At 39.0% G+C, this 20,035-nt stretch overlaps 1 protein-coding gene across 1 annotated transcript in view; it reads left to right on the plus strand.

The window, feature by feature from the left end:
- The window catches only part of LOC111144745 (ryanodine receptor 2), a 549,385-nt gene that overhangs the window by 520,974 nt on the left and 8,376 nt on the right, over positions 1 to 20,035 (plus strand). The window contains 3 exon segments of the mRNA XM_022499183.1: positions 1,507 to 1,567; positions 7,693 to 7,839; positions 9,578 to 9,712. Of these exon segments, the coding sequence (XP_022354891.1) occupies positions 1,507 to 1,567; positions 7,693 to 7,839; positions 9,578 to 9,712 (343 nt within the window).

Here is a 20,035-nt window from a genome sequence, read left to right on the forward strand (position 1 = left end):
AACTCCTCAGCTTCTGGCTCAAAGTTTCCCCTGAACCACGTGCTGTGGTGAGGTGAATACATGTCCTGGCTGGCCTAGATCAGGTATGGCCCATCCCTGGGGGTGGGTCAGCCCACCCAAACAGCAGGACTGCCCCTGATTGGTTAGAAAAGAGTGTCATGCACTACGAAAAGGATATGCTGCTTCATGATATTGATAGCAATCTTGTCATCCTAATGTTTGATAGGGATGAAAAATGAGAATGGTGTTTTAAATAAGTAAGAAACTGATATAGGACATTCAGGCATCCTGATAGAAATACTTACTATGTTTTTTTTTAGGTTGCTTTCATGGGAAATAATCATGCCGTTGAGCATTTTACCGCATTAAGAAAATATAGTCTTATATTGAAACCCATTGTAAATATTCACAGAACTCTTAAAAATATTCTTTCGCAGGGGCACCTGGGTGGCTCAGTCAGTTGAGCATCAGACCCTTGGTTTTGGCTCAGGTCCTGATCTCAGGGTTGTGGGATGGAGCACGTTGTAGGGCTCCACGCACAGCAGGGAGTCTGCTGGAAATTCTGTCTCCCTCTGCCCCTCCCTCCATTCTGTCTCTCTCTAAAATACATTATAAAAATCTTTATTAAAAAATGTTATTTAGTAATAAAATTGATTCCTTAACTTTTGAGTGTGAAGTCTCCTAAGAAGTCAGCTTTGATTAGCCATGATCGATCCTACAACTTGTAATAAAAGATTGAAATTTTTCAATGAGTAAAGAAGTAATCAAAGATTAAGACAATAAGTCTAGAGAAGCCTTTATGAAAATAATGCTAATATTATATTGTGTTATATCAAATACCTGGCATATTGGAAAGGCGAACAAAGTTACACTTTTTAACCCGTAAATCAGTGGCAAGTTCTGAAAAAAATGAAAATTAGAAAATGTGTTTTAATACATGTGTATTTAATCTGCAAAGACCATGAATACTTATGCTAAGATTTATTCTCTCAACATGTATTTACTGAGACATATTCCATGTATGATATAAATGTGCTTGGTTGGCTAGGGAGCTCACAGACTAGGGAGAGAGGTATAAATGTACATAAATAGATACCTACGTACCCATAATCACAAAACAATGTGGGAAATCACAGTAAGTCCAAGCCTACAAGGTGCTTTGGGAACCAAGGGGAAGAGGTGAATCCCTTCTCAGATAGAGAGGCTTCTGCAAACAAAAGGAAACACAAACAAGATGAAAAAGCCCTTTCATTGCTAAACTAAGTATAGTTGTAAAATGAATATGCCTCTTTATGCAAGTGTTTATCAGGGTAAGTAAAAATTATTTTGTTGGAATGTATGTACCAATGTATAATGAAAGCTAGTGAGGATACTTGATGTACACATTGTTTAATTTAGCAGTTTCCAGAGATCATTCTCACATAAATGAGTTTACCTTCTATTTAATGTAGGACAAGAAAGCACTTCATGTACATACCTACAAATTTTTCTTTTTTATCTTTCCAGATTGAACTCTATCGACGTGAAGTATCAGATGTGGAAACTCGGAGTCGTCTTCACTGACAACGTAAGCCCTCCTTCATTTCCATAAAGTACACCACACTCACATTAGAGGAGTCTGCTGGGCTTCTGCAGAGGGATCAACAGTTACTTAAGAAAGTTAATCAAGTATCAATTCATTTAATACAGATCATTACTTGACAATGACCCAGGGAAATACATGGTTAATGCCATTTCTTTCAATAGCCAAAAGATTAACATGAAAATATATTTACATAAGAAAAAGAAACTGAGATGGCAAATTCATGTGTATTTTCATTTAGGTTTTAGTTGGACAATGGCATACTTGAAAGTTTTCTAGATATTAAAACGAAAGTTCTAAGTTAATAAAATTTAAAAACACTGATAAATTTTTTTCTCCAATTAAGTATGTTAAATTATTATATTTTTTATTCTTGATCAATCCTTTTCTCAAAGAGCCTATGAACTAAAACATAGGGCCCAAGTGTATGTCCAAATATAAGGAACAAAAATCCCCTAGTACTAAGAGCCACTAGCTATCAGCTCAGTTTACATTTTATTACCATGGCTTGCTCCACAGCCTAACATTTTTGACTTTTAGAATTTTCAGTTTAAGATTTTATTTATTTATTTGACAGAGAGATAGAGAGCACAAGTAGACAAAGTGGCAGGCAGAAGGAGAGGGAGAAGCAGACTCCCCACCGAGCAGGGAGCCTGATGCGGGGCTCTATCCCAGGACCCTGGGATCATGACCTGACCTGAAGGCAGCCACTCAACTCACTGAGCCACCCAGGCGCCCCTAGAATTTTCAGTTTAAAAATTGTTACCATCACCTGTTTTTATGCTTCCATTTGCTTTCTATGGGAAGTTGCTGGAGATGGTCCCGAAACTCTGCTGGATGGTTCAACTACACTTTTGCCATGGGGTCTCAGCTCATCTCCTCCTGCTGGCTCATAATCCTCTTACCATCCTCACACACCTATGAAGGGGAACGTACGAACATATCCAAAGGCTTAGTCCTAGACCTTCTACTGTTTTTGCTTCTGTGCTTTCTCCCTTGGACATCTCATTTAGTCTCAAAATGTCACTCTAATTGGCATTGACTTTTACAGTGAACATTAGTTCTATTCTCCTGAAGGCCCATGACACCCTCCAAATTCTCCTGCCTCTATCACCACCCAGCCATGGGCCTAGAACTCTGGGTCTCTTGGAGAACTCTCCAAAGAGCCCCAAAACAAGTCTTGTAAGTATGGAAGCATCTCCTGTGAGTATAAAGACCAACTCACCTCCAGCACTGGTGTTTTCCATTCAAGTAGCCCTGCTATCTTGGCCTCTGGAGGTCTATCCTCCTTCACCCCCTCATATGCCACAGTACTTGCATCGTGTGTAATACTCCTCTTGCCATGCAGTTCTTGTCCAGAGAATCGGGGCATGGACAGATTTCTTCCGGATATATTACTATGATACATCATTCATCTTCCTGTGGATTCATGGCTTCTCTTTGGCCAGTCATCTTTCAACATGTCTTTATTCTTCACAGTGCAGTATCTGTCTGAAACACAGCTGAGGTTACTGGATGCAGTACAAGATTCCTAGTTAAATTTAAATTTCAGATAACTAAATGTAGACATCCCAAATACTGCATGGGACATACTTAAACTAAAAATTATTTATTCTTGGGGTATCTGGCTGGCCCAGTCAGTGGAACACATGACTCCTGATCTTGGGGTTGTTTGAGCCCCACACTAGGGTGTGGAGAATACTTAAAAAAAAAATATTCTCTCTTAAATAAGTGACTAAAATCTTAAAGAACATTAATAATAAAAGTTAGTTCTTCTTTACCTGACGTTCTGTACCTTGGCAGCCTGTGTTTTTATTTGCTAACTCTGGCTGTCTAAGCAGAGCCCAGGTGTAGTCTACACACGTATCCTTGGCTCAGTTTATCACCTGTATTAGGCACCTCACTCATCTTATGCACACAAATTTGTCCTTGCTCCTCACTCTTTGCATTTCTTAATAGCCTGCTAGATGTGTCCATCCAGATGTCCCATGAAAAATGTATCTCCCCTCTCCCCTTCCACTAAATGCAGTGCCCTATCTGCCATTTCCTCTTTCTCTCAGTGTCTTATTCTTCTATACTCAAATGACCAGCTTGGGCTCCTCTTTTTCCTTCCAACATATACATTTAATTATTTTAATAATCGTATTGTTTTTCTGTCCTCAGTGATTCTCCCTTTTGCCCTGGCCAGTTCTGCTGCTAGTCATGGCTCTCAAAACCTCACCCACCCGTGGGGTCAGCCAGTGGTGTCCCAACATGATGGCTTTGCCACTTAGACCTTCTTTTAGGAGGGGGCTTGACCTGAGTGAGCTCACTTTTCCTCATTTGTAAATTTGGAGCTAAAACTGCCTCCTTACCAGGGATCTTGCTAGAATAAAATGAGAGACTGTATGTGCAAATATATGGGGCAGTGACCAGCACTTGGTAGGTGCTCAAGACATGTTCTTCATAAGATGCTGCTTTTCATACACCGTTATTCTGTACAATGCTCCAGGGGCTCCCATAGGCCAAAAGATGTGCCCGCACCCCTCACATGGGCTTAAGGCCTTCTAACCCTGGGGTACATTTCCAGACTCATCTTCTGAAACGCTGCCAAACCAAACGGAGCACATTCTGCATAGTCTTATCTCAGCGTCTGTTTTCAAATACTATTTTCTTTTTTTTTCAGCCTGATTTCTAACGTAAGCCCCAAGCTGCCCATAAAAACTCTGTACCATCTCAGCCCCCCGTTTGTTTTTGTTCTAAGGCTTAAGATACACTCTGGTCAAAATGAGGTTTCCACCCCTTCCCAAAATAGGTAGCTCCCAACCCTACTGGCAAAAAGATAACTTTTGCCCAAGAGACTCTAATCCAAAAAGTAAGCATGATCACAGTATCTTTTCCTCTACTTTATTCATTCCCCTCCCCTCAAAAAGCATATACATTTTCTAGCCTCTGAAAAGTTAATCCCTTACATTGATTGTAATCAGAATTTCTATAGAGAGTACCAATTGTATCATGAGATCTGCGTTTTCTGCTCGACATGTTTTGGCTCACATAAAGTGAGATGCTTGATTAAGAATATGCCATGATATGATATTCTCAGTAGATGATGAGAAAGCATTTGACAAAGTACAGCATCCTTTCTTGATCAAAACTCTTTACAGTATAGGGATAGAGGGTATGTACCTCAATATCATCAAAGCCTTCTATGAAAAACCTACAGTGAATATCATTCTCAAGGGGAATAACTGAGAGCTTTTCCCGTAAGGTCAGGAACACAGCAAGGATGTCCACTATCACCACTGCTATTCAACATAGTACTAGAAATCCTAGCCTTGGTAATCAGACAACAAAAATAAAAGGCAACCAAATCAGCAAAGAAGTCAAACTCTCACTCTTTGCAGATGTTATGATACTTTATGTGGAAAACCCAAGACTCCACTCCAAAACCGCTAGACTTCATACAGGAATTCAGTAAAGTGTTAGGATATAAAATCAATGCACAGAAATCAGTTGCATTTCTATACCCAACAGAAGAAGAAAGAGAAATTAAGGAGTCAATCCCATTTACAATGCACCCAAAACCATAAGGTACCTAGAAATAAATCTAACCAAAGAGGCAAAGAATCTGTACTTAGAAAACTATAAAGTATTCATGAAAGAAATTAAGGAAAACACAAAGAAATGGAAAAATGTTCCATGGACTAGAAGAACAAATATTGTGAAAATGTCTATGCTACCTACAGCAATCTATACATTTAACACAATCCCTATCAAAATACCATCAATTTTTTCCAAAGAAATGGAACAAATAATCCTAAAATTTATATGGAACCAGAAAAGACCCCGAACAGCCAGAGGAATGTTGAAAAAGCCAAAGTTGGTGGCATTGCAATTCCAGACTTCAAGCTCTATTACAAAGCTGTCATCATCACAAAAGTATGGTACTAGCACAAAAACAGACACATAGATCACTAGAACATAATGGAGAACCCAGAAATGGACCCTCAGCTCTATGGTCAACTAATCTTTGACAAAGCAGGCATGAATGTCCAATGGAAAAAACACAGTCTCTTCAACAAATGGTATTGGGAAAATTGGACAGCCACATGCAGAAGAATTAATGGACCATTTCCTTAAAGCACACACGAAAACAAACTCAAAATGGTTGAAAGATCTCAGTGTGAGGCAGGAGTCCATCAAAATCCTTGAGAACATAGGCAGCAACCTCTTCAACCTCAGCCGCAGCAACTTCTTCCTAGAAACACAGCCAAAGGCAAGGGAAGCGAGGGCAAAAATGGAAAAGCTTTTACACAGCAAAGGAAACGGTCAACAAAATCAAAAGACAACTGACAGAATGGGAGAAGAGGTTTGCTAATGACCATCAGATAAAGGGCTAGTATCCAAAATCAATAAAGAACTTATCAAACTCAACACCCAAAGAACAAATCATCCAACCAAGAAAAGGGCAGAATACATGAACATTTCTCCAAAGACAACATCCAAATTGTCAACAGACACATGAAAAAGTGCTCAACATCACTTGGCATCAGGGAAACACAAATCAAAACCACAGTGAGATACCACCTCACACCAGTCAGAATGGCTAAAATTAACAAGTCAAGAAATGACAGATGTTGGTGAGGCTGCCAAGAAAGGGTCACCTCCAGGTGCCTGGGTGGCTCAGAGGGTTAAGCCTCTGCCTTCAGCTCAGGTCATGGTCCCAGGGTCCTGGGATCGAGTCCCACATTGGGCTCTCTGCTCAACGGGAGCCTGCTTCTTTCTCTCCATCTGCCTGTCATTTCCTCTGTTTGTGCTCTCTCTCTCTCTGGCAAATAAATAAATAAAATCTTAAAAAAAAAGAGGGGGGGAACCTCCTACACTGTTGGTGGTGCAGTCACTCTGGAAAACAGTATGGAGGTTCCTCAAAAAGTTGAAAATAGAGCTATTCTATGACCCAGCAATCGCTCTACTGGGTATTTACCCTAAAGATACAAATTTAGTGATTTGAAGGGGCATGTGCACCCGAGTGTTTACAGCAGGAATGTCCACAATAGCCAAACTATGGAAAGAACCTAGATGTCCATCAACGGATGAATGGATAAAGAAGATGTATATATATACAATGAAATACTATGCAGCCATCAAAAGAAACGAAATCTTGGCATTTGCAATGATGTGGATGAAACTAGAAGGTATTATGCTAAGCGGAAATAAGTCAATCAGAGAAAGACAATTATCATATGATCTCTCTGAGGAATTGGAGAGAGAGGGTGGGGTCTCCTGGGGGGTAGGGAGGGAAAAAATGAAACAAGATGGGATCAGGAGGGAGACAAACCATAAGAGACTCTTAATCTCAAAAAACAAATTGAGGGTTGCTGGGTAGGTGAGGGGGTAGGGATAGGGTGGCTTAGTGATGGACACTGGGGAGAGTATGTGATATGGTGGGTGCTGTGAAGTGTGTAAGCCTGATAATTCACAGACCTGTACCCCTGGGGCAAATAACAACATTATATGTTAATAAAAAAAAGACATCACATATAATCTAACTAGTAGATCTCAACAAACACTGATTTAGTTAAGTAAATGAAAAATAGGGAAGGTAAGTTGGTTGGTTCTTTGGTTGACTTTAGAGCAGGGGGTCCCAGCAGGGGGTCCCAGCAGGTGCCGTTTTGTCCCCCAAAGTGACATTTGGCAATGTCCGGGGACATCTTTAGTGGCCATAGCTATAGAGGAGCTGCTACTGGCATCTGATGGGTAGAGACCAGGGTTATTACTAACCATCCTACAATGCCCTGGACAGTCCCCACAACAAAGAATTACCCAGTGTAAATTATCAGTAGTGCATAGGTGGAGATCCCTTGTTATCAAATATTGTCAATAAAACTTTGTGGGAAAATTCTCAAGAACATTATCTCTGCTATAAAGGAGAGAAGGGACATTGAATCTCTCAGAACAAACTAAAGGATAATAAAATACACAAACTGATATAGCTAATTAGAATGATATAAATGTATAGACTAAGAAGGGAGTAAATGAAGTGATTATAGTAGAATGAAATCAGAGTAGCTTTTGATAATAGTCACTCATTCTATCTTCTAATATGCTTCCCTCCTGTTTTGTCTTCTCAGTCCTTCCTCTACCTGGCCTGGTATATGACTATGTCCATTCTTGGACACTATAATAACTTTTTTTTTGCTGCTCATCTTCTTGACATTGCTATGGGATTTAAGACGCTAAGAACCATCTTGTCATCGGTAACTCACAATGGCAAGCAGGTAAAAGTTGATCTTTTTCCCTCCTGCAAAAACCAAAAAAAACCAACAAATATACTAACCTAAAGAAACCCAACCTCCAATGGCAACGTACAGATTTTTGTGAATGGAGGATCTGTACTTTTATAAACCATGAGAGTTATTAACAGTCCCCCTAAACCCACATTCAAGTCTGGGCTTGACTGAGTCACTGAGTAACCTTGGATAACTAACTTACTTAACATTTTTAAAACTACTCATTTTGTAAAATGAATACAATAAAAGTACCTGCCTTTTAGAGTTTGGGGGAAAATTAAATAAAAACATAAAAGTGTTATTATGGGGTGTTAGCACAGGCCCCGACACATACAAAACACCCCCAGGAAATAGTTCATTTTTCCCCAATACAATATTTACTCCATTTGATACCAGAGGGAACCAAAATATGTCCTAGCATCCAGAGCCACTAGTTGTAACAGTAATAAAACACAAGATGCCATATTCTTGTTTTAACATACTATTTCAAAAGTGGGTATCTAGGTATTCTTTTCTCCACTTTTAAATTGGGTGGAAAAAAAAAAATAATGTTTCATACTTGACAGGGTCATACCTAGAGTACTTACCTAATAATGGTTTAGTTCCAAATAATCAATTTATGTTTCAATGGAGTCCAACTGGAATGTCATTTTACTGTAGAAGCATGTATTAATTGATTCATTCTCTATCCAGTATCCATGGGAGGTAACACATTCTATGTCAGTTATTTGACTTAACAGAGTCCTATCCCCGAATTTTATAATCCAGCATATTTTTAAATCCATGCCCCTGCAAAAAACTTGAACCATGTCCACTGTTAATTTCACATGATTCACAGTTAAATTTTCATGATCTTTAGTTTCCCAAATTTCCCAAATTGTTCTTACATGTCACTTTAGTTTGTGAATGTATGACTTTAGCAAAAAAGTATATTATGTTTATTCACTTAGAGTATTGAGTTCCTCATATATTTAAAAAACTGAAGATGCTGAATCTATCATATATTTTCACACAAAAGTTCTGGCACTAGTTTCAATTAACTTCTAAAATTCTGCTGTGATTATTCCTTTTTTTTTTTTTTTTTTTTTGAGCTATCAGTTTTTCATTTGCAGCAATCTAGAGAGCTTCGTAGACTTACAGGTAAAACATGCAGAAATTTACAGTGGCATTGTACTTAATTTGTAGAAGTGAATTAAGCCCTCTATTCAGATAACATGTTTTCTCCAGATAATTTTAAAGTGATTTTTGAACGACTTAAGATGTGCTGCCACAGGGCACAACATAGGCATTCACTGTAGTCAGAGGAAGTAGAAAGAAAAATAATTCATTTTGGTGTGTTTAGAATTTCTGTGATAAAACCAGAAACATATTTTCACCAACCTAGTGAAAGTCATGTTTTCAACATTTACATACTCTGATCAACTTGGACATGAAAATAAATCAGAGTTTATTCCTATTCCAGCTGTAGTGTGCATTTACTAGCCAATTAAGTAGGCAATTTTTGCATGAAATAGTCTGAAAACTTGATAAAATAAAGAGAATATGAAAATAAATCCTCCCCAGGGGGGGTAGGAAAGGTATGGAGTAAGGTATGGATGCCATTACTTTCCAGTCCATAGATCCAACTATGTGCTCATAGAATGCTTTCCTCCCACACTGATGTCAAATATGCCAGGCATATATGTCTTATTTTCTAATGCATGTTCACTGTCACCTTGCTTTCCAGCTTGTATTAACTGTTGGCTTATTAGCTGTTGTTGTATACCTATATACTGTTGTGGCATTCAATTTTTTCCGAAAATTCTACAATAAAAGTGAAGACGGTGATACTCCAGATATGAAATGTGATGATATGCTAACGGTAAGTTCATACACTTGATCTCATATGAATGAAAAAATTCTCCTCCTTCTTCAGTCTGAGTGGTCAGTGTAGTTATTCTTCAGCCATGTGGAAGAGAAAACAGCATGCACAGTAAAAAGCTGTGTGGCAAACAAACAACTGTTTTCAATTTTTTATGGAATATAAAGGACCATTTCTACCATTTTTGCACATTAGCTGCAGCAACCTGATAATGAGGAGATTTCCTGCATAAAGAACTTAGAACTGGGAGGCTCACTATCAGCACTTTAGCTTACTGGTTCAGAGAGTCCAGGACAGCAAGTAATATTATTTCCTTGGAGACTATTTTGAAGCCTTAGTGACTTGTTCACTTTAATGGTATTAACTGACATCACTGAAGTCAAATATACATCTCTTAATAGAACTGTTGGTTTTTGCTTTTATATTCAGTATCCTGGCTTAAATTATCTTTTTAGTCTTGATTTTAAAATCAGTGGATGTGAAAGTTTTCATATTGGTCTATCACTGTTCCGTAACCCACTGCTCTGAAAATGGCAAATCAGAAGCTATCCAACATGAGATCTTAGATTGGAAATACGTACCTCTAGCTGAAAGGAGGTGAATTCTTCAATGACATCAAATCACCCCAAAATAGCTACATAAATAGGGTTAGTGGGGTAAGAGACTAACAAACTGATGGTAAAATTACTCTAGAAAAAATAAACATCCCAAAAGAATAGTGAGAGAGAACTAATATTACAAAAACTATGATAAATCTATGGGGCAGGATAGAGTCTAGAAATACATTCAGATACACTTGGGAAATTAAAAATATGATAAAAGTGGCTTTTAAAATCATGACTGAAGAATTCAATAAATGGTGTTGGTACTGTGGATGTGCTTTTGAGGAAATTTTGATAAAAATTGGTATCAGCCTAGTTCTTTAAATAAAAAAAAATTCTGAACAGAACAAATATTTTAATGCAAAAAAAGTTAGAATTTGACTTTTGAAATAATAACAACAATTTTTAAGTGGGAAATGGTATTTCTGAGTATGACATAAAACCAGAGATGCATGGAAGCCTAAAAACTTACTTTAAAAAGGATCAACTATAAGCAAAATATTAAAGACAAATGAGAAACTGAGAAAAATATACTCAACACTATAACAAAGGGCCAGTGTCCTTAATTTACTGAGTCCTTATTACATCACTAGGAAATAAGCCAATAGAAAAATGAACAGACTATGTCTAGACAACTCATGGTAAAATTCAATCAGCTTATAAATTGGGAAAATGCTTACCCTCTATTGTAATTAAAGAAATGTGAATCAGAACAACTGGCCGCCCCTTTTTACCTTCCAGGTTTGCAAAATATTAAAGTCTGTTAATACCCACAGTTGTGATACTGATGGGAAAACTGGCACTTTCATAAACACTTGTTGGGAATTTAAATCAACACAATGATTTTAGAGAAATTTTGCAATGTCATTCTCACATTTTTAATTGTACTTACCCTTTTCCTTGTCAGTTCCACTACTAGTATTTTTTTTTTTAAAGATTTCATTTACTTATTTGACAGAGATCACAAGTAGGCAGAAAGGCAATCAGAGAGAGAGGGGGAAGCAGGCTTTCCGCTGAGCAGAAAGCCCGATGCGGGGCTCGATCCCAGGACCCTGAGATCATGACCTGAGCTGAAGGCAGAGGCTTAACCCACTGAGCCACCCAGGCGCCCCCCACTACTAGTATTGATGTAAATGTTTATTTACGAATATGCTCCTGTATGTCCAAGGATACTTGCTGCTACCACAATTATCAATAGAGTCCTGATTAAGTCATTTATGGCAAATCCATACAACAGGAAAGTAGGTAGCTATTTAAAAATAAGATGGGAAAAAAATAAAAAATAAAAGATAGATCTCTACATGTTGATATACAAAGGCATACAAATTGCTTTTAAGTGGAGGGGGAGCAGATCTTCAGTAGTATCATAAAATCCTAATTGTGTGTACACCCTACACACACACACACACACACACACACACACACACACGCTAGAATGTACATATTAGATATGCTACAATATGGACACAGGAAGGATACATAGGAAACTGTTAACAAGGGTTCCTACAGGGAGCAGAACTAGATTAGGGAGCAAATAAACTTATATAGTAAGAGACTGGTCACTGGTAGCATAACACCCACCAGAGTCACTAACGTGCAACACTTTACAATCAGTAAGGAAGTACTTTAGAGATCCTTTACCTCCTCTTCTGGGAGCTGCTTTTAATATCCACTTTGCTTCTCTACCTGATGACCCTGAAGACTAGGGATAGAAGCTGGCTAGAGGCAGGGAGGGGACCTGAAGGCTGGAGGAGGCGACAAGGCACAGGAGAAACTGAGTAAGTAGTAACAGCAGGCCACTGTGTCTCCATGGACTCCAGGGAGATTCATTTGTCTGCCAGGAGAACCCTCTCCCACCCTGTCCCCAGTGGTTAAATCTCAAAGTCCATGCTCCTTAGGTCAGAAGGTTTACTAAGGTCATTCATTCTCAGAGGGGATGGTCCTTATGCATTGCTGAAGAATGCTGGAAAGGTGGGATGACTTCAGGGAGTAGCATTGAGTGACCTGTCTTAGGGAGTAGAAACAGTGTGGCCTTCATCCCCCTACCTCCTACCACAATGGGTCCCCTACAATATCTTGGTCTCTCCTTCTAATGTCATGAGTCAGATTTGACCTGTTCAGTTATCCTAATGGTATCCTTGGATGACTACATTTTGAATATCACTCTCAGTATGTGTTTCTACTGCTTTTGTGAATTTTGCCAATGTACTTATTATGAGAAGAATCCACATGTGCTTTGAACAAGAGGTCGGTTAGGAAGACAACTAACTGCCTTTACCAATTGCAGGGGGTAAGTATAGAGAAGGTAGAGAAATAAGGCTTCTTGATGTTTTCAACTATGGGCTCAAGACTGAGCCTGGATTTTGCTCGGTTGAAGGGGTTTCTGCCCGTACAAGTGAGACTACCTATGACCAGCTGTGTGTGTGTGTTTATATCTCTAAAGCTTTCTGTCTTGCCTTTGGCTGGGGTGAGGTTGGGGGCACCACAAGGATACCTCTTAGATGTTTGTTCTTGCAAAAGACGTCTCGATGCCATGATACAAACAGCTCAGTCATAACTATGTGCGGCTGTTGAGTGGACCATCCAGACAAGAGGCTGTGTAGCTTTGCACATGCTCCCATCTAGCTGATGGTGCTTAAGAACTGTCGCACCAGAGGCCACATGACCTAGATTTCTCTTGTAGTGTTAGGTCTCAAAACGCCTTTTAATCTGTCTCTTACTGATACTCCTGCTGCGAGGCGTGAACAAGCCAACAACATGTAAGATGTAACTGATCACTGATGGTAGTGATCACTGATGGTAGTGCTCATCAGAAGTCATGGCTTAGCACAACCAAGCAGGCAGCAAGGCTGAAGGATGGAGTAGGAGGTGGTCAGGTTTGATTTCTTTGATGTGCTTCTCAAAGGAGAATCCTTCCTTTACATCCACCTCTAGCATTTAGTCTTCACAGGGGAGAACTAGTATTGTTGGCTTGAGATAGGTTTTCTTCACTCATGCCCTACTTTCGGGGCATCATGCTAAGCTTCCACTGCCTTTGTTATTTCTGGTTGTTTCGTAGGGTATTGTAGGAACATTTTAGGTTTTCTCAGGGTCCTTGATCACCTGCCAGTGTTTCAAACTTAACAGCAGGTGGCGCTATAGCTGCAGTTTTTCAGACTAGGTGATGCTTCAGATTTGGCTGGCTCCCCCACTTCCTTCCTCCCTCCTTTCCTTTCTCTTTTTTTCCTTCTCTACTTATTCATTTATTAAGGTGTAATCATTGTCCTTAGTTCTGATTTCTGTGCTGAGAGACTGGTAGTAGATGATTTTTGACGTAGAACCATAATAACAGACTTCTGCCTTTTGTTCCCCCTGAACAATTTTTTTTACCTTAAATCTTTAAGGTTCTTGAAGGTGGAAGGTCTCATCTTCTGTAACTTCTTCCTGCTGAACAGGGCATAGATTTGTCCCTACCTACTCGGGTCAACATTGGTCAGTTGGGGAGTGTATAGGGGGAGTTACAAAAGATGGAGGCAGCTGAATCCAACACTGAGAGTAAAGAAGTCTCTCTGTGGAGAAAAAAAAAAAGTGTCTCTGTGTGTGGTCAGGATCATCTGCCCACATGAAGTCATTATAGTCAGGGACTGTCCCATAGTGAGCTTTGAGGCTCCTTTTACCAGGAGGGCTGTTTTATGCTTAGCTAAAGCCTTTGTTTGCAACTGTACCTCAAAAGAGGTGGCTTCTAGGATAAATGTGACTAAGGAATAATACCATCAAGACCTCTTTGTTTGAGGTAAAACGTTAATATTCTAATTACAAAGGATCAGTGGCAAGTGGGAGAAAGTTTGTCTCAGGAGATAAGGCTATCCCCCAAGTACATCATCCAATCCAATCATAAAGGAAGTAGGGCCATCCATTATCTCCACAAGTCCATAGTTAATTCTGTGGAGTGGGATATGCTCTGGCTTTTAGGGAATAATTTCATTATCCACACCACACAGAATTGGTCAGGGTGCTAGTTGAGTTACACAATTGTTGGGGAATTAATCCCATTGTCCAGCTGTTTAAATAATTATGTGTCCATGGGGTTCTGTTATTATCCCCACAGAATAATAAGTAAAAGATAGTCTATACAGGAGTTACTGTGGTAATTTCTGTGAAGCTTACATCCAGTTGTCTAGCTTAGGTAAACTACAAAATTTAAAGACAATCAAATCTAGAATTTAACATCACGAAGGTGGGTGTTTTTTAAACAATTTTTTTCTCTTAAATAGCCCTCATTTTCAAAGATAGCCAAATCAGGACTAGTTTATTTGAAAAAACAAGTCCAGTTTTAACAACCTTGGCCTAATTATTTACATAAACTCAGCAAGAACAGTGAGTGATCATACAGATCTTTTAGAATCTGCTTTGCTAGAACTTTATAAGGAATCTCTAGGTTGAACTTTTAGTAGCTCTAGGCCAGAAGCCAAGTCAAATATTTGCCATCAGACATACCTGTAGTACCTGTGGATTTGGGTGGAATTCCTCTTCCTGAGGTCTCCAGAGTATCCTGAGGTTCCTGCACCTGCGAGGAAGTGACATTCTTTACTCACTTGGTGAGGCTGCTGGGAACGTGTAAGCAAGGTATCAGGCCAACAGTTCCTAGGGGCTTTGTGGCTCCAGGTTTCATAAAGCCAACCTCAATTCCTTAAAGCTGTCGGGTCATATCTGAGTCTATGCATGTCTTTCTCAAATATGACATTCTAGTCAAAGCCTTCGTAAAATGACCCATGTTTCCAGTGGTGTCCTGTTACAAGAACAGATTCTTACTGAACTTAAGCAAATGACCAGGATTATCATGGAAGAAAGAATACTTACTGAGACCTTTGAATTTGAGGGTATGGGTAGAGAGAAAGATTGAATGCTTTGATTTGTTTACAAATGAGTATTTTTACACTTCTAAAAGTCACAGATATCTTAAGAAAAAGTTTCCTTAGTCTGGAAGAGCAAACATTAGAGAACCAGCAACATTTCAAACAAGAGTCACAACACTATAAACTTTTTATTTAGTTCCATGTTAGTTATTCTGGTTTAGCTTGAATGCAGCTTTAGTTAGCTCTGGAAATATTTCAGTTCTGATCTTAGAGATACTGAATACCTGTATTGTCCTAAAAGTCCTTCATGGGACTCTCCTTGAAATGAAACTCATTTTACCAGAGAGTAAGAACAATTATAAACAACAAAAAAACCCCTCAGAAATGGACATTGTTAATGATCTGATAGGAAAATTCACTATGATATAATTAGACAAGGAAAGTCTAATTCTGTGACACATAACACTTTAATAGCCAGAACTAGAACATTACATACCAAACAAGCAAGCTTAATTAGTTATTAAGACTTTGTTCATGATTTAAATCTTGAGGAAGCTTGTTAAAACCTTAGGAGGTTTTAAAGCACATGCCTAAATAGTTCAGGGACCTTAAAACCTGATAAAGGTAAGACACAGAAATTGGTTTTTCTAGGCAGGAAGGAAAGAAAACAACTATTTGCAGAATTTTTTTATCAAGAGCAGAACAACAGTTGAGAATACTTTGTCTCTTTGAACAGAGCGAAAGCCAACTTTCAATCTTATACCAGTGTCTTTAAAATTCATTCATTTCAATCTTAGTCTATCCTGAACACATCTAAAATTAATTTCCAAAGATTTCCCTTCACAAACTTTCTACAACTTTCCTTTGCATTCAGATTTTGTCCCAAGCCATTTCTTTCCAAACAACCATCTCATTTAGGACAAAATTACCTTCTTTTATGTTCAACAAAAATGCATTCCCATTCCTTATCTTTCTTACATATCTCCTACTTTTCCACAGAGTTGATTCCCTTATTTCCATTAGTCTTAGTTACAGTTAGCAGAATTTTGTACTCTTTAGAAACCTTAATCTCCAGTGAAGACTAAGGAGTAGCCAATTGTAAACTGTTAGACCAGAATTCTTTAGATGTCAAATTTGTGAATCAGTTAAGCACAAAACATGTTTACCAACAGATTTAAATATCCTTAGTTCTTTGCAGTAAGTCAAAAGCACAAAACTATGTCCAGTAATCAATGCTTTAGAATTTTATCCCATTTTGAAAAGACCTAGATGTCCAACAAATTTAATTTCATTTGTCATCCAAGCAAAACTAAAGTTTCAGGTTACCGAAGACTTCAAAAGCTATCTTAACAATTACCCATGAAAACTTTGAGAAAGACAACTATTAGTTTAGTCATCTTTTTGTTAACAAATTCCAACAGAGATAATATGAGCTTATTTGACCTTCAGCAAACCTCTACAGAGTAAGTTTTACATTTAGTGCAGATAACTTAGTTTAAATATTGATTTATGTTCCACCTGGGCCCAACCCATTTTCAATTTTTACCTGAGACACTGGGGTTTGCAAAAGGTCCAGAACGAAGCGAATAAGAGTCCAAGTAGACCATATAGTAATGGGAATTGGTTTTCCTTTAGCATGCAAAAGTTTTAATTCATGACCTACTTTCTCCCATGTCTATAGGCCTAATGTCCCTAATATACAGAACCAGGAGTAATGTTCTTTAATTACTTTTAAAAGCTCCAAAAGTTTACCCTTGCTGACTGTTGCTCCTCCCACCTTTAGGAGCCGCCTCAACAAACATATGTCAGGGCGATATTTGTTTGTGTTCTCTATATTACCCATACCCTGCAGTAAGTACCCACAACTCACCAGGGAAAAAGGCACGGCCATGCCTGGTGTTTTGAGCCTGAAAATCTAATTAAGCCAGCAGTATCCTGAGAGAATTTGAACCTCCTCTCCAAGAATGTAAGAGGAAAAAGTGAAAAATGATCCAAAGTTCCAGAGTCCTGGGCAGAGAGATGATTTTAGCTAGATAGCCAGGGAAACTGGCTTGACATATATATAAAGACATTCATCTCCAAAGGGGTGGTTCTCAACTTCCAAGGCACACAGGATTCACCAGGGCAGCTCTTTACAAATCCATAGGTCTGTGGGAAGACCCCAGATCCCCTGAATCAGATACTGTAAGGGAGTTGACAAGACCTGTGTATTTTGGGGGGAAAAAAAGCAACCAACCAAACAAACAAAAAACCAAAAAACTTTTCAGGTGGTTGAGATAAGGAGTCACTCCTAGGTAAGTAACCAGCTTAGGTTTTTTTGTTTTTTAAGATTTATTTATTCATTTTAGAGAATGAGAGCATGCTAGCAAGCAGAGTGAGTCAGGGGAGGGGCAGAGGGAGACAAAGACCTCCCAGCTCGAATGGGGCGTCCTACATGGGGCTTAATCCCAGGATCCTAAGATCATGACCTGAGCCAAAATCCGGAGTTGGGTGCTTAACTGACTGAGCCACCTGAGTGCCAGTGCCAGTACTTATTTTATTCTCCCAACAAGTAATCTCTGTCTCTATCTCTATTTCTCCCCGTGGCCTCCCCCCAACCCCCATTTTTTGGATCAGGATAAAGATCTTATAAAGATCTTCACCAATCCACCAGGAACTGTTTCTCCTGTGTTTCCTACAGCTGTTGCAAACAGTGCTTAACTCCGGAATGAAACCACTGAAATTAGTGACTGGTGACAGAAGCCATAGAATAGTAAATCTTGAGAATTAACAACTGTGTCCAGTGTTTGTAATGCCAGGCACCCTCCTTCCTTGTGACTCAGATTCTCTGAACAAAGTATATCTGTTTGTCTCCTGGAATTACTTCTCATTCTCCAGCTCTGATGATCAGGTTTGAGCTGATTTTATGAAAAGGAAGCTGAACAAGAGGTTTCCTGTTTTCAGAAGCAGAATGAGAACCTGACAACTAAAAGCCTGATTGCCCCATGTCTCTGGGTGTTTACCACACTATCTCACAGTCCACCCTAGCAGCCATCTACCTGCTATTTCAGCAGGTAGTGAAGGTAAAGGTTGGTAAAATCAGTATCAAAAATTCCACAAGTGAACCATGCATTTTATTCTTTTAAAATGTACTATCTTATTAAACCTAAATAATTAAATCCCTAAGACTACTTATCTTTTCAGCATGGCCTTAAGTCTTTATTGCTGGTGAATGCCTTTTCTGGCATCAGAGTTGTCACAGAATGAAGGCGAGCAGAGAGACTGGGCTATTGCTGGGAGAGGCTAGTTGAATGAGATCTGAAAATCTGAGAATAGTAAATAGTAGACACTTACTTTGGTAATTTAGCATCATTCCATGGTCTTGTCTCCAGCTGTGCATGTCTAGAAAATAAAAATGAATCGTTCATTTGAGGACAGACTCAAATTAACCAGGCTCCTAAGAGTCAGAAGTATGAGTCAGAATATCAACACCCTACTTGTTAAGAGTTTGTGCCACAAGTCAATACAAACTCTATATTGGAAGCCAAATTATAATCCAAAGTCTTGGTTACCAAGATTTAGCAAAAGGAAGGAGCTAGATGATCTTCATCCCCTACTTGTCAAAAAAGCAAGACTTGGAAAGCTAGGACATTACAGAACCTGGATGGGCATTGCAGTGTTACACTGTTGGCCCAATATGGATATAGCAGGAGTGTGGGAGCCAAAGGGCCAGAACTGGATATGGAGAAGTGCTAGACCAGAGCCAGGCAGAGTGTCAGAACTGAGTCTCCATCCCACAGAGGAGTTACATACCTGGCTAAGTATGGTGAAGCCAGGAAAGGATGGCCTATGTTAGTTCACTAAGAGTAGGCAGCTGCAATAATTATTTCCCATGCCCACAACTAAGCACATATGAAGACAGATTTAGAGAAAAATATACAACCTGACCTTTTTTCTTAATAAAAATGCTTATGGTAAAAATAATCCTAACAGTATGCAAGAGTATATAGTGAAAATAAAATTTCCTCTTCCTATAGATCCACTGTTCTGTGTTTCAAGCACTGTTTTAGACAGTTATTGGAAATTAATGCAATGTCCTGAGGGATATTTTTTTAAGAGACAGTCTTCAAAATTTTACTTCCAGAGTTTAGTTCAGTAGGGAGTACCAGGAATTCCCAGTGTTTATGCCTGTAGGTGATACAGATGCGTAGTTTAGTTTAGGCACCACTGGTCTCATTGGGCTCTAAAGATTGGCTTTCTAGGCCTCTCTGCAAGAGTGGCCCAATACCTGAGCTCCAGAACAGTTCTGGGTTGGCCAGGGGTAGGGGTGGGTGTAGAGCTGCCTTGTGATATACTCTGTTCATTGTGTGCCAGACTGACAAACTTCCTTTCTGAGTGACCCAGTTTTTTAAAAATTTTGTTCATTAAATTCCAGGCATCTGACCCAGGAAACTTTTTAGCTATATCTATCATTATTAGCTGTTGAACTATTGAGCATTGTGGCGTCCCCTTGCTGCCGGTTCTATGACTGCAGTTCGTGCTTTTTAAGGTGATCTGAGAATCTGAGGTTTATATAGGTTGAGGCAGTGAAGTCTCCATGAGAACACTGATCAGTCATGATTTTTCACTCCTCGTTCATCCCACAAGTGATTTGTAAGTTCCTAGCATGTGCTGGACCTTCTTCTAGGAACTGATAATAGAGCAGTAACCAAAATAGTTCTCGTAATGAAACCAATCCTAGTTGAGTGAGAGAGATCATAAAGCACCAAAACTAGGTGAATTGGAGATACAAGTCTGGATGGAATTCAGGAAGGAGACCCATGATGTAAACAGAAATGTATTTAAGTGATTAGCGCAGAGATGAGAACTTAAGTATGAACCTGGGCACATTCCCCTAGGAAGTGTCC

Source organism: Enhydra lutris, unplaced genomic scaffold (assembly GCF_002288905.1).
Source record: "Enhydra lutris kenyoni isolate GAN:26980312 unplaced genomic scaffold, ASM228890v2 scaffoldscaffold12, whole genome shotgun sequence".
In the NCBI taxonomy this organism is placed as follows: domain Eukaryota; kingdom Metazoa; phylum Chordata; class Mammalia; order Carnivora; family Mustelidae; genus Enhydra; species Enhydra lutris.